The 20,644-nt window shown below is 45.6% G+C and overlaps 2 protein-coding genes across 2 annotated transcripts; both read right to left on the bottom strand.

Annotated features, from left to right (window-relative positions):
• On the bottom strand, positions 1 to 10,445 carry PROZ (protein Z, vitamin K-dependent plasma glycoprotein). Its single transcript, XM_009586523.1, is given in 9 exon segments — positions 1 to 241; positions 243 to 489; positions 1,049 to 1,172; positions 1,252 to 1,337; positions 2,607 to 2,738; positions 4,338 to 4,448; positions 7,472 to 7,496; positions 8,558 to 8,721; positions 10,379 to 10,445. Coding segments are annotated over 9 exon segments (1,197 nt in total).
• Positions 10,446 to 17,910: 7,465 nt separating this feature from the next.
• Positions 17,911 to 18,270, bottom strand: LOC104083157 (coagulation factor X-like). Its single transcript, XM_009586557.1, has one exon. The coding sequence runs from the start codon at positions 18,268 to 18,270 to the stop codon at positions 17,911 to 17,913; it is 360 nt and encodes a 119-aa protein (XP_009584852.1).
• Positions 18,271 to 20,644: the final 2,374 nt, after the last annotated feature.

Here is a 20,644-nt window from a genome sequence, read left to right as displayed (position 1 = left end):
TTACTTCATTTTTTGTTTAAACCATATCATATACCTCGCGGTGTTAGTGAATAGAAATGTTTCCCAGTCAGTGTCTTCTAGTGGCCAAGATCCCAAGATACCAGTCAGAAACCAAGTGCCCTTATACTCGGTAGCTGAAAAGCTTCCTCCAGCCAGTCGTTTGTCCACGGCCTCCTGGAGGTGTCCACAGAACTGCCTGTTTGTGAGGCTTATGTTGAGTATTTGTTTTACGCACTTACTTGTCACCTTGAAGTTCATCACCTTCCATTCTCCAGCCACTGACTGTACCAGCCAATTTTGGAATTAAAATGTGTTCTGCAAAGTCTCTTTCAGGGATGCATACAGGAAGCTGGTGGTTGTTGCACTCAACGTGCTCTTGGAGTTGTAGTAATGCAATGTTGTTCTCACCAGTGTCTTCATCATACCGGATGTGTATGTGTTTCTCGTTAACTTGCATTATCTTCTCAGTTCCACTGGTTCCATTATGCCCTGTGAAGCAATGACATTTCACTGCTTTTAGGAATAATTTATCAGAGACCTGAAAACTGCATGCAAACTGACAACAGCTGCCTAGTCATGCTGAGAAATACGTGCAGTAGAGAAACTAAAGGCGCTCGCTCTTGAAACAGCTGTAGTAAAGGTAGGCTAGGAATGGTATCTTGACAGCTTTTTAATGCTGTGTAGCAGCATGCATAATTTCAGAGGGAAGGACAAATACCCAACAAGAGAAGTAAATTTTGGCATGAAACAATTTTTTTCCTTGGCGGGGGGGAAGCCACCTCTAAATCCACCTGGTTTAGCTTATCCATAGGTGCTGAGTTGTGAATTGTGTTTGAGAGGTAGTTGTGTCTCCGCTTGCCTTGTAGAGGGGTGTGGGACAGCTGTAGTTCTAGCTCAAGATACTTAACTGAGATGCTTAAATGAGATGACAGCAGATTTGTTTCCTTTAACAATATTTTTGTGCAGCAGAAGTTTTAGTAAGCTTTTTTAAAATTAGCTTGTATACTAAAATGTGCTACAACAAGAGAAAACATGTTTGAGCACCTACCAGTACCAACCCTGATTTCAAAATGGCTGTGCAGAAGGGCACACTCTGCTGTAGTCAATACAAAATTACTTTTTAGCAGCACTCCTCCACAGAAGCCCTTCCCTTCTGAGTTGAGCAGCAGGACCTAAGAAAATGCAAAAAGATGATAGATAGCACTGTCCATGTGAGGTTGAGTGATAGGTTTCGTGAATTGGTAGAAATACCTGCCAAGGAAATTGCTCGTCACGTTTCTTCCTGGTTTCACTCATCAGATTATCACTGTCTTGAAGTTTCCCACATGCACATTGATCTAGCAAATGAATTAAAAAAAATCAAAACCTCATGCTGTATCATTTCAAGACAACTAATACCTGCAAATACCTTATTGCTTTTACCTTGACTTTGGGGTTTGTTTTTTGCACCAAGGAAAAGGACAATATCTCAGCTGGTGAGAGCTGGAGTAATTCGCTTGGCATCTGTAGTCTAATAGTTTAGTGATGGCGCTGAACGTTTTGGGTCATTGCGTTAGTCTTGTGGTGACCAGATTTCGTTGTGTCTGTAACTAATGAAATGAGGCTTCCCATCCCACCAGCCCACCATCGCCGCAGCTTGCTTCTTCATCTTTGTATCCTGTATCTGAATTGCACCAAGTACCTGGTAGCTGTGGCCCGATCAGGACAAGGTAATCCTGGGTTTTCCTTGTTAAAGCCGTCACTCTAGAGATGCGCATGCCGTTGTGTTCTGGTTCAGACAGCAAGTGTGCTTTTCAAGTAGATCCCTCAGTTATCTGCATTTATCACACTTTTTGTTCACCTTGTGGCATGGTCTTGGGTCACACAAACTGGATTCTGTTCAGGTGAAGCTAAACCAGAGGACGCCCTCCAGGAGTGCACTTAACATACTCCCGTAGCTAATGGGTGCTTAGTCCACAGGACCAAACTAGAGCTAGTCTGAAGTAAAGCCCACCTGAAATGTGCATTGAGTATGGACATCAAGCCTTCATCACCAAAAGCGTGGCTCTACAGCTCAACTCTTACATGGCTGCCATACTTGCTAATATAGACAAGGGCCTAAGTATATTACCGTGTTTTTAGTAGACCTAGTTTATAAGGGGATGAGATTGATTGAGGTATCTAGTATGAGATTGAAAAAATAAAGAGGGCTACTGCTTCAAACTAATTAACACAGCAGCAAATGTTGCCCTTCATTTATCAGACTATCTGGTGCCTGATCAAAACCAATTGAACCTCATTCCCAAACAGACAGGTCTTCAGTGGAGTTACTCTTTACCGAGCATAGGAGTGGAAAACCTGGCCCAGTGAATGATATTTAGGATGATGCAAGGCCTCTCTGCAAACCCATGTTTAAATGTTCAGATCAAATATTGCTTCTTTTACGACTGCTCTGTCATCTTGGGTGGTGGTCCCTAGATTCCTCCTTTTTCTGCCCAGTCTAGAAGGTCAGTAATATTCTCATCACTTGAGTCTCCAAGCAGGCTGATCCCACCTGCATATCAGATGGTGGCCTGCCCACCCCAGCTCTGAACGTGTGCCCCCTGTACTTCCATGCTCACACCTACCTAACGCGATGCACTGTTTTTTGTCCTTCCCGAGCTCATAGCCATCAGCACAGGAACAATGGTAGGAATTACTTCCCGGGTAGCAGAAGTGGTGACATCCTTCTTTTGCTTGGTGGCGACATTCATTTTTAGCTAAACAAAACAAACAGAGGAAAAGCATTGGGAACTCTTCAGCGCATTTTATGTTTACTCGCTTTATGTGGAGGTGGGTAGGGACTCTGACTTGGTAGTATTTCCCACCACATTGTTTTTTGTCTTGTTAAGCAAAGTTGGAGACAGCTGAGTCTCTGCAGCTTCCACAGAGTCGTTGCAAACTGTGCTCACCCAGCACCTCCCTGCACCAGACTGCCTGCACCTCTGAGTTTTGGGGAGCGTTAGTAGCCAAGGGTCAAACTAGGCCTTCCATGTGAACCCATGGAAGGATGCCATGGGTTTTCTTGTCTTTTAAATGAAACACTAAGTGTCTGCACTGTGGGGGACTGCTGCACATGTTAAGAAGGCAGGTATTTCTTGAGGAAGAAAAAGGCTAAAGCTTTCTGCTTTTCAGCAAAAACAAATGCAAAGCTCCTATTTCTCATGCTTATGCTAAGAAAATTGCAATTGACAGCTACCAAAGACAAGCAAAAAGAAAGGGAGTATTAATCACCTTTGAAACATGCTCAGTCAATTTTCCATAGCTAAGCAAACACTTAAGCTTCAGCGTAAAGTAACAGGAGGAGCAGCCGTTTGATGGTGGATCTAGCTCACAGATGGAGAAGTAGCAAAAACACCCACATAAAGTTGCTCTCTTAAGGCTCATGCTGAGCAAATCCAGTTCCCAGTGCTGGTCCAAGCTGTGTTACTTTCTGTGCTCCCCAAGAAGCTGGTTTGTCTCTGTCCAGTCACACCCCTTATACAGAAAATGACCCTGCCTTGCGGCAGCCGGGGCGTCTCCCACCCCAGGGGACCTCTGAGCCTGCTGAAAGACTGATGTAAGGGCTGGAAAGTAGAACCTGGCAGATGTAAAAATGTAGGGTCCGGCCCAGGGTGTTTTACGTGCCAGAAAGTGTCCGTTTTGCTTTATGCCTTTTACACTTCCGCTGAAAACCGTTTGTTTTCTGGAGTCCCTCTGTCCTGAGGGACTGTCTTGTGGGCGCGTGAGGCCTCGGAGGCACCGGGGTGGCTGGGAAGCCACCGTGGCACTACGGCCCTGGTTCTTCAGGCCACGGGCCGCCTGGGACCGCGGCAGGACAAGCAGCCGGGGAGCGTGGGTGGCAGTGGCCAGGGCTGCCTTTGGAGCCCACCTGTGAGGGGGACTTGCTTCAGCCCTTTTGCTGCATCCCCAGAGAAGGAAGGATCCAGGGGAAGAGGCAGCCTGCGTAATCTTGGGATGCCGGTAGACAGGCAGCACAAATCACCCCTGCTCTGCCAAGAACTGCGTGTTTTAACATAAAAATTGATAACTGGCTGTAATGGGAGAGTGTATGGTTTCCCGGGGTCCCCGTATGACAGGAGGAGATAGGGCTTCTCAGAAGAGAGGGCGATGCCTTACCGAAAGCACAGTTCTCTCCCTCGTAGCCCTCGGCGCAGGTGCAGGTGTAGCCGCGAATGCTGTCCTCGCTGCTCTGCCAAGAACTGCGTGTTTTAACATAAAAATTGATAACTGGCTGTAATGGGAGAGTGTATGGTTTCCCGGGGTCCCCGTATGACAGGAGGAGATAGGGCTTCTCAGAAGAGAGGGCGATGCCTTACCGAAAGCACAGTTCTCTCCCTCGTAGCCCTCGGCGCAGGTGCAGGTGTAGCCGCGAATGCTGTCCTCGCACACGCCGTTGTGCTGGCAGGGGCTCGGGCAGCCACCCCCCCCTGGGGCTCGACGAGCACCTCCTGCCGCCTGCAGAAACGCCGCAAGAGAGGGACGAGTCACCACCACCCCTGACCCGAATTACGCAGCCCTCTTCCCGGCACGCGAGCCGCTCGGAGAAGCATTGCCAAAAGCAATTTGGAAGGAAATGGGCTACATCTCACCGAACTGCTCCTCAGGAGTAATTTTAGCTCCTCAGAAGTAATTTTAGCCCAAGTCTCTGCTCCCAGAGGCGCTCCCGCAGCCCCTGGCACGGAGGCCGGGATGTGCCCAGAGGCAGAGCCCACTTTTGGAGGAGGGATGCTCTGCTTCAGGGAAAAGCACTGACTTACAGTTCATGTGCTCGTTACGAATGTAATATGCGACTGGTGTTTTAGGTCTCCCATGTTAGGTTGATGTGCATATGGATAAAAAAACAATTATGTGCATATATGGATAAAAAAAACTGGCATCAAAATTAAACATCAAACTAGGAGGAAATCTGGCTTTTACAAATCTATACAATTACTATACAGCAGCTTGGACACTCACAAGCTTTATCTTTCTGATGAACCGAACATTGAAACCAGAGGATGCCTCACTACAGGTGAAGCACCAGGCAGAGCTGCCAGTTTCCCTTTAAGCTGCCCACTGGAAACACTCCAAACCAGTTTGGAAATGTTCTCCAAATAACTGCTTATTGTAGACATAAGCGATCGGGGAGCAAGCCAGACAAGCCTAACCCAGGACATGCTCTCCAACCTTTCTGAAATGTAAAACTTCATCAGAGAGGTTAACTTCAGTCAGTGGGCTGCTGTAATTGATATCAGAGATGGAAAGGGGAAAACTCCGCCTGATACTGGGGAAAAAAAACCCAACCGCCATCTGCTCGGGCTATGGGCACATGTATCTTTTAGCTTTAGACGTACTAAAATTCTGGCTTAAAGCAGTTACCACCTTCAGCCCACCTGCAGTCAGATGCCATCAGCATACCCCAGCACAATTTAGGTCTCCTTGGAGGGTTTTTACATGGGTTAGGGGGGTCTCATCAGCACAGCTGAGAAGATGGAGTTGAGGAGTGAGGACCTCCAGCAGCAATGGTGGGTAGCTGGAGTTAGGGAAGGGCTTCACCTACAGCCTGAAGCAAGTTAGATGGTTTCAAGCCTCTGACATGCATGCTCAAATATAGGTAAGGAGGTCTCAAAAAATGTCTGGGGTCAGGTGAGGTTCTGAAAGACTGGGAAAAAAGTAAACCTAGTGCCTAGCTTTATTAAGGGAGGAAAGAGAAGATTCAAGGAATTACAGAGAAATCAGCGTGATTTCTGCTACTGGAAAGCTACTGGAATGGTTAAACTCTTTGTAAGCACCCAGCAAAATAAGAAGGTGGTGAGTAACAACCAACATGCCTTTTTCAAGATCAAATAATCCAAACCAATTAAATCTGATTGTATTATAGGATAAGGGACCTAGTGGGGAATCAGTGAACATCGTAGAATAGAAATGTCTCAGATGACATTGTCGTTAAGTGAGCTAGGAAAACACAGACTACTATAAGGCATGGCACAAAACTGTATGGAAAATGATGTTTAAAGAAAGGTTATCAGTAGCTAAGTTTATACTGTTAATAAAACAGGGTCAGGGACAAGTATGACCTCAGTCCTAGTGCCCTTACAGCACACATCCACGCTAGAGCAAGATGCCGCTACATCAGCTTTGACTTGAAGAGACCAAGGTGGAGCAGTACAAAACAGAGCAAAAGGGTGAGCCAGCAGTCAGGTGGGTGCTCAGCCTTTCTCCCCAGCCCTCTTTTATTCACAAGGCGGATTTACCCACTGTACCCTGGACTATGGAAGGAAAGCAACACAGATACAGAGGTCTATAAAATGAGATTTTTGGAAGACAGGATGAAAAAATGGGTTTGTTTAGTGAGGAAAAAAGAAGCCATGGAGATGCATGGCAACGCTCTTCAAAACGTTAGAAAAGATACCACAAAGAAGGAAACACACACTGCTATTCTGCAGGAAGAAGACAGGACATAATGGTCTTTAATCACAGCAAGGAAGCCACCCCTGAGGCCGGAGCCAGTAATGCATCCTGATTGTGGCTAAGCTTGTTTGGATGGACCGTTCTCAACCAGTTGCCTTTCTCTCTTCATAGACTAGAGAGGAAGCCTGCATGACATGCTTAGTACAAACACCCAATGACTGAAATTAAGAGAAGTTAATCCCACCCTCATAAAAGTATTGAAAGGCCAGATATTTAGCATCATTCTTCATAACATTTATATCACTGATGGGATTCTTCTATGTCACAGTTCCCTGGATTCAGTGTTTTAGTAGTGGCTTGTGCAGAAAATTAATACTAACTGCTGGTTCTGCCGCCTCGTTATTCATTTTCTAAACCTAAGATTGGAAATTTTAAAAAGCTAAGTAAAAAACAAGAGAAAATCTTAGGACGAGGCATGCAGAAAAAGAGGGAGGGAATAAGGCACTGTCACCATAAGCTGGTGCCCCAGGCTCCTTGTTCAGGAGGCATCTAGTTACATCAGCCCTTCAGCTTTTACGGATTTGTTTCTTGCCTTGACAGCTGCAAAGGGATGATGCAGTGCCAGCTTCCAGAGTTTGCAGACAGCCCAGTGGCTTTTAATACCTATTTATCTCACTCAGGTTTAAGTGCTAGGTTTGTATTTGGGAGGTTTTGCTGGTAAAGCTGTGCTGCTCTATTGCATCAGCAAAGCAGATTTTCTCAGGTCCCAGGTTGTTTCAGTACAACCTTAAGTTCAGGAAAATGAATTTACTGTGATAACATCTACTCACCTTCAACGTTTATTCACTTTGCAGTCTTAAATGTTTTTTCTTATTTATGACTTTTAATCCTTTCACATCAAGACTTCTCCTCCTGCTTTACTACAGACATGACAAATAGTGACTGGGTGTTCCTTGCAGAATAAACTGCTAAAAACACTCAGAAAACCAGCATTGGACTGAATCATAATGTTCATAGTGTGACACTGCTATGAAGGAGAGAAATCAAGAGGCCAGCTTACCATAGTAGGCATCCCAAAACATTTTCTGGAAAAAAAAAAAAAGGAAATTAGATTTTAATTCTCAAATAATATAATCTTCCATAAATATTTTGGTAAAACAAAAACATATGAGATAATATATACTATGGTTTAACATTTACACAGTTGCATGACTGCAAATTCTGCCCTGCCAGCAAAATTTGAATGAGCTGGGAGGGGGTTTGCACCCTGCTCGCTTTATTGTTTCTTAAAAAGCTATAAAGGAAAAGAAACACTTTGCAGGCAAGAGAGAAGCAGCTGAATCCTTTAGCAATACGGCTTCCTGGAAAAACTGGCCGGCCATTGTCTCTCTGGCATGCAACAGCCTGGGAAGTGACCCCGTCCCATCCCATCCCATCCAATCCCATCCCATCCCCCTTGTCCCCGGCAGGTGCTGCTGGAGGCAGAGGGGACAGCAGAAAGCGGAGCTGCAGGTCACTGACACTGGGCACCACCTTCATGTGCCCCGCTTTTCCCTGGGTACTGCAGCCGGCCCTGCCGCTGCTTTCCCCGGGGGGACACCTCTCCCCACTCCCCGTACCTCCCCCTCGTCAACATTCCCCAAAGCACCGGGGCCGCCGATGGCTGTTCCCTCTGCTTTCCCTGCAAACACAATCTCCGGCCAGATTCCCGTTACAGAGCGCAGCGTCCGGCTGTACGTGTCAGGAGGGCCTCTTGTACACGGGGACTTGCGGCCTCTTTCTATAGGTCCCACTACCTGCTGGTGTGTTGCTTCCCTCCATCCCAACATCCCTTTGCCCACCCTAAGGGATGCTGAAGCTGTATTTCTCTGTGTGTGGTCAGGATGGGACAACAGCCATATACTTTCACAACATAAGGTGAAGGACACATCATTTTCAGGAGGGGACTTTAAAAGTGTCAGAGCTGACCTCTGCATTTCCATTTTGACCACTGAGGACACCTGCTTTCTACCTGCTGAGGTGCAAAACGCAAAGATTTCACGTGGAGAGAAACCCGAACAAATGAAGCAGGCTGCGGGGCTGAATTTGATAGTAAAGGACCAAGGCAGTAATTTGTAATATGCACGCAGGTAAACAAAATACTTACGAGCATTTCATCGTTTTCAAATACTTCTCTTGCTTCTTCACGCGTACATCTCTCTTCAAGGCATTCCCTTTCCAAGCTGCCTTGGAGGACCTCCTCCAAAAGTAAGGAACTGGCACGCCTCTGTCTCTTGATAACTTTGTTTGCATCATCAGCTGATATAAACACTGAAACGTTGTATGACAAAATGCTAACATCAGTACTTAGATTCATTTCCTTACCTATTTTCACCATTTTTTTTCCATTTTTTTCAAAGATCTTGTTAAGCAGCCAATTTAAATCATGAAGAGAAATCTTTTGGCTGATTCAGGGTTTCAGCCACATTAAACTTACATACTGAAAGAGCCCTACTTTCTTAGCCCATACTCAGCTGGGGAGTCACAACCTTTTTCTTTTGGGGAGAGCCTGACTTGTTCCCAAGCAGAGGGAATTTGAAGCCCTTCCTGACACATTTCGTTCCTGCACCAGACACGCAGGGCAGTGTTGCTGTGGCACGGCCAGGGAGAGGGGAAAAGTATTATCATAAAGGCAGAGGCTATTTTGTAAGACTGCATGGGGCTTTCAGACTCATCAGTAGAAGTGAAAATCATGTGTATTAATTTATGATGATGGATCCAAACTGATGCCCTTCAGTCTTAGTTCACGGGGATTTTTTTGCTGAGAAGCAAAACTGTGACATGGCTGAGTTCTCAATCAAATCTCCCTTAAGGAGAATAAATAAAAGCTACCCCTCAGCAATGCTCAGAGTTACGAGGGCTATATCATATACCATCCTTTATGTGGAAGACACCATAATCTTTTTGGTTTGAGTAAAGAGGGGGAGAGATCAAAGACATGAGAGTTATCAGATCTTAAACCTCCTCTTTGCAATGATGCCCGCCACAAAAATTGCCTGCCAGCCGGATGGCTGGTGTGGTGCTGGAGCCTGTTGCCTTCGACATTTAGCACATTTACGTGGCTGTGTGTGTCAGCGTGCGTTTGTCAGTTCTCCTGTGCTTGGAAAGTAAACCTGTTGGGGCAGGGACTGGGGTTTTTTTGTATTTTATACAGTGATTGGAGGCCCAGCATCACTGGGCACAAAGGTTGAAATAATCAATAATATTAGAATTGGAAAAAGTGACAGCAATAACAAAATTCTTCTGAAACTGCGTACAAATAGTTATGCTTTTGAAGGATATCCAATAAGCAACAGGCTTATGTGATATTAAAAAAGACAAAAGAAAAAGCTTCATGACTGTATTTTGCATTTTAAAGTGTTATCTGACATCCCAGTGCACATTTCTGCTGTGCCGTGGTTCCGATGTAGCCAGCATAACTGGCAGTGCACTTCTGCTGCTGCCAGGGGCGTTTTGACCTTCTCAAGTGGTCACCATCTTTGTCTTCCTTGCCCAGCTCCTCCTTAATATTGACAAAGCATGGAGGATTAATACAGAAACATAAATTTCTTCAAGCTATAACAAGCATGCATCTCAGCCTCTTTCATAAGACTTATTTTTATTGCAGCAGCAACTAGAAATATAAAACAAAATTCGCTTTAATATCTGGGGCACTCTTTAAGAATGATAAGAAAAGACAAAATATCATCCTGGTGTAAATGACAGTAATATTGAAAATTACATTGCCTTAGTAACCTACTGCAGTTTTTACTTAGCTATATGAAAAAAAAACCCAGGAGAAATGTAAGGCAAATAAGGAACAGGCAGTTTTCAGTGGTGTCACTCTGTGCTACAAAGTAAACATGATACGAGGTACAAAATTACTGGTGTGTTTAGAAGAGCAGTACCACAAATCAGAATTAAAGCCGCAACAAAACAAAGGCCATACCTGTCTGCTCTGTCTGAAGGAAAAGGGCAGAGAGAAGAAACAATACTGTCCAAGAGCACCTTGCCATTGTTACCCGCTGAGCCTAATGGCCGCCCACCGGCATTCCCGCAGCTCTTGGGGGAAATGGCTACACGGGAGATGTTGAAGTTTAAAGTCCAGCTGCTCATGAGAAAACAAAACCTCTAAGGGCAAAGCCTAGCCTCAGTGTCAACACATGAAAAAACCCTCAAAAAAACTTGCTTAGTGGTGCAACAGTGCCCCTTCTCATAGGCACTGGCTGAAGGTGGAGCAGGTTTGCCAGCTCTGCTGAGAGCTGCTCCAAGATTTGGGTATTCCTCCCACCCGCCAGCCTGTGACACAAAACAGGGAGAGAGGAACAGTATGAACATTTCTTTGTACCATATCAAAGCACAATCTGGGTGATGACTACAGGGATCAATTTTATGGTGTGGCTCTTTCATGCAGTGTTCCCAGGCTTAGCTGCACTGGTCAAACCCCATCGGCTTTTGGAGCGACCGAGCATGGGATTTCCCTTGTAGGGATGTATCTGAACAGATATGGCATTTTTCTATTTCACTGTTAGGTTTGTACTGCCCAGCCATGAAGGAGAGCATGGGAAACTCTTCCTGACTTCAGGATCCCGGTCACACACAGAATCTGTGAAAGGAGGCATAAGTAGGGAGCAGACGGGAGCACCTCCCTGGCCCAGCACGAGAGGAAGGATCCAAGCCTTGGCATGCACGGGCTGAGCTCTGCCATGGCAATGGTGCTGCAGGGAGTTTTTTGGCTCCTGGCACAGGCAGGCTCCTGGGAAGAGCAGGAAACCATTTCTACAGTCAGAGCAACAACCGGTGAGAGGAAAAGTGTTTTTTTTATCTGAGTTAAAAACACAGAGACCATTCTGTGTTTTCATGTCATAAATTCCCAGCTATTATTTGAGTATGTGGTTCTTGTAACAAAGTATAATTGATCTGAGTATTCATGGGTAAATCCCCAAATAAAACTTCACTTTACATCAACTGCAGTTTTTAAAGCCAGCTTCAGTGAGTACCGAGGCAGATGAGCAGGGCTGAAGCAGACCACATGCCTCACCAAGGCCAGTGCCTGCCAACCCAGGGTTGTCCGTGTGTTGCAGCTCACATCACGGACCCTAATGCCTTCAGCAAATAATTAATCTCCGCAATAAAACTGCATTGTGGAGGTTTTTCCTGCACAATCTCTGCTGGGATGTTGTTCCAGGAGTTCACTCGGAGTTAAAACTCTTCTAATATCAAGCTTCGTTTTATTCACAGCCAGTTCATAACTTTACATATGTATTTTTCCCTCCTTGATATTTCTGCAAAACTAATTAATATAGCCTCCCATCCTCTTTGGTTAACTGTGTCGAGCTTTCTTTAGTAAATGAGCTCTCCGTGCTCTCCTCAGTCCCCCTGAGGCCACCAAGCCCCATTGTACCTGTCCCAGCCAGGGGTTTCTTGGCTGAGGAAGGGGGGGGCTGTTGCCAGTGGTCACATCTGGCGGGTGCTGGGGGCTCAGCCAGCACCTCATGTGCCCAGGAGCTGCTGAGGAGGCTCACCTCACCCTCCTCGCCTTGCACCTTCCCGTGTTAACGAATATCACCCTGTGCATACGCAGTACGGCAAGTCTGGCTCCCTTCGACATGAAAAATATGTCACCACTTGATGTCAGCACAGGACTTTGCAGAACCCAGCACAAAAATGCAGATCTGCAGATTTTTTTTTTTTCTAAACAGGCTGTTTACATTTTGCAAATCTATGTCAGTTGAGGAACTCTTATAGGTATAAGGTAATTATTCAAATTAGGTTAATAATGACAACACAGAGCTTCAGAAGCTGTATGTTTACACCATCATTTTTTCTTACTGTATTTATTTTAAACAAAGCATTCCTTGACTGAGCAGCTGTGTCCTTGGGGATGGGCCACAGTGTACTCAGTACGTTATGGCACTGACTTGGCTTTTTCTGTGTTGATATTATTGCAACAGGTCTTACTTTTTCATTTTCCTAATATTATGGAAAATTGCATAAAGAGAGAGTTTCAAAAGGTTAGTCCTTTCCTCACATGTTTCTTTAGAAAGAGTTACTGGGGTTTCTTTTTCCATTCCTTTAATTATCGCAGTGAGCACATGGAGGCGTGTTTCGTCAAGGAGTCCCGCACCCCTATTTCCTGCAGCCCTGCTTAAAGATTGCCTCCTGCTTGAAGGGTTACTCTTTCCAGCGTGAAGCCTGCTCGCGGTGTCAGAGACGAAATCTGCAGTTCCTCAGGGTGGGGTAACAGGGTTAGTTGGCCCTGCTTTAGCAACTGGTTCCCATGGAAGTCCTCACCCCCAGCAGCACAGGGAGCCAAGGAAAGCGGGTTTGCAAGATCAGCTGCCTGGGAACGGATGGGGCAGTGATGGGGACGTGCCAATACCACCCACCTAGTGCCCCTGGCTGGCTGTCAGCCCTGCTGCAGCGGGGGCAGCCGGGGGCAGCTGTCCTGAGTAACTCTGTCACTATCAGATGCTTTTGGGAAATGCACACCTCGGCTAGCGAAAGGGGACAGCAATTATTTTCCAGAAAATGTTGCCCCCGCACTAAGCAAATAACGAAAGCTGATGGCTGGGCTTGCACCCATGTTTCTCCGTTGGGGTGTCCTCCTGCCGAGTGGCAGGCAGGCACTGCGGTTAGTTTTAGGCCATGGACACTGAAGATGATTCAAGTTGAAGTGGACCGTGGTGCACCTGCCGTGTGGCAGGAGGTGCAGGCTCACAGGAGCAGCTCCAGCCTCCCCTCTCCTCCTCTTCTCTTTGCGTCAGCCCTCGGCAGGGAGCTGGGGGCCCTGGGTGAGGAAAGCCTACAGCTGCTTGCTGCCATAGGGCTAGGAGGAGGAGGAGGAGGGACAGGGACAGGAGCAGAAGGAGCAGACCCCTCCCGTGTTGGCTTGTACCACGCCCCCCCTCCCTGGTCCTGTGTGCCTGTTGCCAGATGACAGCTCTGGGAGCGCAGGGGCAGAAGACAACAGAAGGATGTGTTTTCTCTGATGTGCTTAGAGATGTGTGATTTGGTGGTTAGTGAACTGGCAATGCTTAGCTCACTGGAAGTGAGGCGATAGCAGGGGCCCCTCCAAGCTCCTCTGCTCTGAGCCATCTGTGCTGCAGATGGACCTGGCAAGTTTCTTGCTTCTGCCTCCTCTCCTGCCCCATTTTGCCTCAGGCACGGTCCTCAAAACCCTGCTGCCTTCCTCCGCGCTCTCTCCTTGCTCCGGGTTACCCAGAGCCCCAGCTGGCAGGGCGAGGAGGTAGGAGCAGGCGTGACCGACTGAATGACTGATGTGCTTGCAGCCCTGCTGCAGCTCACCCCGAGCACCACCTGTCCACCCCCATGTGGCACAGGGCAGCAGACAAAGACCTGCTGAGCCCCATGGCCCTGTCACTCCTTTTGCTAAACCCCCCACGGCTACAGCAAGCCACCTCCTTGTCCTCCATCATTTTCCTCACAGGTCACTTACCTCCCGCCTCCCGTCCAACAAACTGAAGACAAAAACTGCCCCATGCCCTGAGTATCGATGAGTCCCCAGACAACTGTTTAGGAACAACAAAATGGGAGTGCATCCCTCAGCCCTGACTAGACACCAGTTGGTCCAAAAGAGGTGACTGTGGTCATGTGTAGTCTTGGTCAAGAGCTAGCAATGAGTGACACAAGCTAATCCCATTTACATGCCAATATACACTCTGCTCGTACGAAGCACGGTTATCAGCATCCACGCTTATAAGCAGCATGGTTCTTTGTGTGTACGGAAGCTGCAAAAGTGTCAGCTGAACTTTGCCTGACCAGCAGAGAGGAAGCACATACTCTGCAAAGGGTTAATCCTCAATGCAGTTAAAATGGGTTATAATGCAGTTAAACGCCTGGACTACTGTCAGACAGTTCTGTTCACCATCTGCAGAAAAAAAATAGTTTCTCTTGCCAAATCCAAAAGGCATCTCCATTTCCAAAAGCTGGAGGAACTTGCAGTCATTTCCGAGGAGCGTCAGCACTGCCCTTCTGCTGTGGTTACAGATTGCAGGAAATCCTGGGGGAGCCAACGGGAGGAGGAATGTAACCCCGGGGAGCTCTGATTGTCTCCCGTGGATGCTGCACCCACAACAAGGACTTGAGCCTAGCCACAGGGTTGTGCAAGTCTCCTGACAGTCTGGCAGCAAAAACAAAAACCATCTTGGAACTACTCTGACATCTCTCCCATCCCTGGAAGTGTTCAAGGTCAGGCTGGATGGGGCTTCAAGCAACCTGATCTAGTGAAAGATGTCCCTGGCCGTGGCAGGTGTTCCCATGACTAGGTGATCTTTGAAGGTCCCTTCCAACCCTTCTATGATTCTGTGATCTCTGTAGATGCAAGCTCTGACATTTTCTATTTCTGTGCACACATTGTTAAAAATAGTAATTGTTGTTAATATTCCAGTTATTAAAATACATTCTTTCTTCACTTCCAACTTTGTGTTTCTTTACCTTTTTCTCCCACTTTTGCCGTAATATCCTTTTCCCTACCAAAATTGCAACCAATAAAACTGGGTGTGGAACAGCCAGAGGATGGCAGAGCACATGCACAGACAACGCCGTGTCACTTAAGCTCCTAGGTACAGTTTCAGTGATGGACTAGGGGCTTTAGTAAGGTGATTAATTTTGCGCTGAGATGAGCAATATGCCCATCCCCTGTGAAAAATGCAGAAAAATCCCTTTGGAGTCTGTGCCATTGGGATGAGGATTTTATTATTTTTTCTTCAATTTTCTCTGATAACACTTCCCCTTTATCCTAGCCTGGACTTCAGGATAAAAATGGTTAAGGATGGCTCACAGAGAAACCTAAACAGAGGATTTTCAGGCAAACTCCCAGAACACTGACACAGCCTGAAGTGGGCAATGAGGAGATAAGAAAGTGTCTGGAGTTTACCTGGAATTCAGACTTTTTAATGCTGTTTCCTGTTCCTCTCTCTTTCTGCCTGATTCTCTCCCCTGAGGTCGCGGGGCAGCAGCCCTGCAGCTGTGTCCAGATGTTGGGATTTAAGGTGTTCCCGTGACCAGCCAGTCATTTTTTTGAGGGAAGCCCTGACCTGACCTCAGCAGTGCCAGTGCAAAGCCAGCGCCCAAGAGCTTCCACCCACAGCCCAGACAGACGTAACTGGGTGGTAGAAGTGGCTCCTGACATAAACCTGACTCCCAAGCCATGGGAGACATGGACTCTGCGGACTTGTGCAACTGCTACACTGCTGGATTGCATTTGGGAGTTGATTTCTGCATTTATGACAGGGAAAAAAAAATCCATACATATTGAAAAATGATGGCAAAAAAGCTTATTCAAGTTTCAAAGTAAATCTTCCAGGATGGGTTGAGTTAAAACTCTGTGAGGACTCATATAATGTTTAGGCAGAGCACCAAAGACATGACATGTGCCTTGGTATGTGTCTCGAGTGAGAATTGCAATTCTCTGTGCAACTAAGCAGCTGGGATAAGTGTCCCTGCAGACAGAATTTGTTCTTATCTGGTACTCAACATCTGAGTAGGTTGATGACGGTGTTTCATGCCTGGCAATGCAAACTGGGAGGTGAGGAAGGAGAAACTCAGATGACTGATTCCTCTGAACACATGCTGAGCTAAATATGGTGATCGAAGCCCGTTGAAGGTTTCCATGCCTTTTATGATCGCTTATGAACAAACTAGGAATGCTGGAGGGCCAGGGCAAGTGGTAATGCAGGGCTGGAGGAGGAGAGATGGATGGCAATGAGGGAATGGGTCAGCAAGTGCAAGCCCTGTGCAAGGGCCTCCCCGTAGTCCCTGGGACACATCTGAGCATGGCCCACAGTTCCATATATCAGGTTTGGCTCTCTCAATATATAGTTTAGGGCTGAAGTATAACCAGAGGTTTCAACAGAGGTCCTATGGGAAGTCAAGCACGGGTAAATCCTTTGGAGCAGTGATGTCAGGGAGTCACATAGGCAGCCATCAGAGGCTGAATTTCTCTCTGCGGCTTGAACGCCATGACCTGCGATATGCCATCACTCCAAGATTGAGTTCATTTAGCAGTCCTGAAGTTCAGGAGATGTGGCAGAGAAAACTAGGGGAAAATCATACAAATGGAACAGACTCCAGCGCGATTTTTCTGGTTTTCGTAGGCGAACAGGATAGTGGTCATCACAGGACAAATTTAGCTGCCCTATTCCTTTCAAGGTGATCAACAAAATCCATATTAAAAATGACCCTAAAATGGTGACTTCCACATTGTGAACTGGATATTGTGAAGCCAGGGAATGAGAAAAATATTGCACACTTTATGCCACAATATCGTTTGTAACATCTCTCTTTTCCCTCTCTTCCAAAATATGTACTGACACACTTTTTAAAGTATGTCACAGAGTACTTCATTTTTCTGTGGAGACGCAAACATCTTAATAGTCAGTAAACCATTTTTATGTACTACTGAGCTGGCTGAAAAACAAGGGTTTTTTTCTCTCTGGATTGAAATAAGGCAGGCAGAGGATGTCAGGCTCAGCTGATTAGAGAGTCAGGCTTTTCTTAGTCTTGAAAGATTATTTATCCTTACAGATTTAAAAACTCTTCAGCTGTGAAGAATTTAAATAGCGCTTTATACAAATGATGACATACAACAATACTGTAATTTGTAGGGTATGCAATACCTTCATTTTATTATAGCCAAAATCACAACATGAATAATGATGGTGAAGAAAGTATCTCAGAAAGAAAGCAAGAAAATATCAGAACACCACTAGTGGTTTTGGTGATGATAAGCAAGCTTTTCCAATTCAATGAGCTTCATGTAACAACTCATTTGTTTCAGTGACATACCCAGTTATTTAGACTCGTGTGGATACATGGGTGTTTTTCACATTTTCTAGCCTTTTCTGTGTACACATATATAAATCTAGAAAATCAGGTAGCTTTTCCAGAGGCTTTTAAAATGCTGTCTTACTGTGATACTGTCTTTTCTTTGATATTATCCTAGCCTGGTTTGTTTCTGCAAAGCAGGTGCTGCCACAGAAATGTTGAGTTAGTTCCAACTTTCATTGCAATGGGAGGGGGCTTATCAGCACAGCCAAAGCCTCCAACAGACAAATTTAGGTTATCGCAGCAAGAGCAGAAGGAGTTCCTAAACCATCACATTTGAAGAAATTTCATTATTGTCCAAAACCAGCAAGTTCTCTTTGAAGTCCAAGCCCACCTTCTGAAAACCAGGCATTAACTCATAAAAGAATAGATGGCATCTCTTAAGGGAAGCACAAACTATCAGAATTCTAGCAAGCATGTTAAAAAGAGCAAAATATTACTTAGGGATCAGATCTGAGGGCTCAGACAATTAGGCTGATTAAATGTCAAACTGTCAAGAGTTTTCTGTCAAAACACTTCTTATCCAGGGCAGGAACTTCGACAAGTTGGTGTACACTCCACATTTCCCTCGCTTTCCGCACCCTTCTCCCCAATTGATGATACCAGTAACAAAATAAGTGCCATTGTATTTGGTTACATAGGGGTCTCCTCCATCTCCTTGGTAGACACCTTCTCCATCTTTATCATAACCAGCACAGAACATGTTTTCTGTGACTGGGCTACAAAGGGCGAACTTGCAAGTGTCCCTGTCCACATAAGCACTTTCATTCTTTTGACTGGCCGCGCACGTTCAAACGTGTTCCCAAAGCCACTGACAATTCCAAATGTTTGGTTCATCAGAACGTCATTAGCAAAGTCTTCTTCTGGAAGGCATGCTGGGACAACATCCTCAGAAAATGTGATAGATTCCTCTAATTTGAGAAGGGCTATGTTGCTGTCGAAAGTTTCTGTATCAAATTCAGCATGTGCAATTATTTTTTCCACTCTATGCATTACTCAGCTTGGCTCTTTCCTTTCTTTGTCCACTGTCCCTGTGTCAGATTATTAAAGTAGTTGTTAATAAGACAATACCAACAAATCTAACTGCATCTCAATAAAAGAAGGGACCAAAGTTCCTTGCACTTTGTATAGGCATTGTAACGTACAAATAAAACAGACCAGGACTGTATCCTGACACTGTAGCATTTTATACCCATTTTGGAGGGGTTTAGAGGGCTGCCAAAATGCCAAGCAAGCAGAAAATCAGAACTTTGCTATCAGAATAATGCTATCAAAGAAAGCTTTGACATAAAGTTTTGGGCTTCATTACGGTATTCTTACGATATACAACCAAAAGCCTCAACACAGAAGAGCAACATAGTCAAACAGACTTAAACAGGAAATAGATATTAATTTTCTTTTAAAACTTTAACTTTCTGCATACAGAAATTTATGAGTTTACATATATTTAGTCTTTCTCAATTTGTATGAAGTCTCTGGGAATTAAATGGACAGACAATTGGCGTTTAGGCAAACACAATTTTTGCTTTACTGTTGTAGGCTGAGTACAATTTTTATGACTCAGAACACCATTTTTCAGTGCCTCGAACTTGTGATAAACTACTTCTTCATAAATGACAGTAATAAATAATAAATTTGAGGTTTCAAGTACAGAACAGTCTCAGGCTAGTATCTACATGCTGTCAAAACAGTTATTGCTACCATCTGAATGAGGCATCTGGAATACTTCAAGGTTTGGCCAACACAGGAAATTGCATGAAGGTGTAAGGTTAGACCAATTTAACTACATCAGCTCAACCTTACTCGCCCACATACCTTTCCAGTTTATACTTGGCTTCTATCATATACAAACTATGCTAGGCCAAGCCAAGCTTAAAGAAACTGTCCATTCGGTGAAGTTGAACGTATTATTTCACTGTCAAGGGGCAACACGATGCCCCCTTCTCACTCACACAAGTGAGAAATAACAAGAGGGTAAGAAAAACTCTGGCAGAGTTCAGTGTCTTGCATATGGAGACTAGAACATGAGACAGTTTCTTATTTTTGTAGTAAAGGGCAAAATGAGAAGCACTTCCCAACAAGAACCCGTAAGTCTTTAGACTGGTTAACGCAATGAGCTCCAGAAAGTAAAATACTCATTCAGAATTGTCCTTCTGCAAAACCATTCATCATACTCATCTACTAGTAGAACAGCCTGCAAAAAGAGAGAAGAAAGATAAAGCACAAAAACATACGTACGGAGAAATCCTGAACAGCTACCTGAGATTCAAGCAGTTTTCTTAAAGTAGACATTTTCATACGTATTCTCTGTCGAAGGCATCCTTCATTCAGAGGTGGTGAGAATTACAGTGAGATGTAGCCACTTGGAAAACTTGTTGAGACAGACCTGGCTCAAAGCGGAGTTTGTGCATTCATTTATTTTACCAACAGTTTTTGGTTGTTCTTTTTTTTTAACAAAATTTAGCTAATATTGTAATAGCACTGTTCCTGCTTGGGTTTTTTGTTTCACTTTAGTCTTAGCCACAACAGGAACTCAGGCTATTCTTCCGATACCAGCCATACTGCAACCTGAGTAATGGGGTGGCTGGCAGGGAAGGGGCCCTGTGGCTCACCCAGCTCTACGTCCCCTACCTGCAACCCTACTTCTCTCCTGGCCTCCCTCTCCCAGCATTTGCTTGATGCTGAAACAGAGGCGCAACGTCATTCATGGTAGGAGACCTGTGCAGAAACACAGTACTCAGGAGAGTGGAAAGACCACCCCAAATGTCGACACCAGGGAAGTCTGCCTCAAATCAAGCTGGGTCCCCTTGGCAAGTGGGGATGAGTACGATGAAGAGTAAATGGCTGCCGGTCCTGGTGGGCAGGGTCAGGTGTTAAACATCTCAGGACAAGGGTGCCTTACCTGCCACGGGGACGCTCTGGGTAAACTGCCAGCCTCCCCGGTGACGTCCAGATGGCTGCTCGGGGCCTTGGTGCTTTCCTCATTTTCATGATGAGCATCTGGACTTGCTGTGGTTCCTGTGATTTTCTCTCAACCAGCTTCACGATTTCTCTGAAGTTTACCACACAGGAACTTGACTGTGAAAGCAAAGCCGAAACACTAATACTTGATGTCTCAATGGTACTGGCACTTTGAGGCACGTGTCGCACGCTGAGAGCAAGGCGTTCCCATCCATAACCCTGAGCAAACAGCTGTGAAGGCTCAGCTGCTGTTACCAGCCTTCACTTTAGCTCAGAGCTACCTTTCTTGCTCACTTAAGTAAATTTATAGGATGTGGAGGACCACGGTCTTTCATCTCTGTGGGGGACGGTGCCTGTGTGGTCCCTGAGGCACCAAGGCAAGTGACATGCAAGGGATAGTAACCTG

Source organism: Fulmarus glacialis, unplaced genomic scaffold (assembly GCF_000690835.1).
Source record: "Fulmarus glacialis isolate BGI_N327 unplaced genomic scaffold, ASM69083v1 scaffold17290, whole genome shotgun sequence".
In the NCBI taxonomy this organism is placed as follows: domain Eukaryota; kingdom Metazoa; phylum Chordata; class Aves; order Procellariiformes; family Procellariidae; genus Fulmarus; species Fulmarus glacialis.
Note: the sequence above shows the minus strand (reverse complement) of the source record. Positions and strands in the feature narration are given on the sequence as shown.

Excerpts from the sequence above, each read along its gene's own strand:
- LOC104083157 (XM_009586557.1), bottom strand. The coding sequence starts at position 18,270 with ATGCATAGAGTGGAAAAAATAATTGCACATGCTGAATTTGATACAGAA.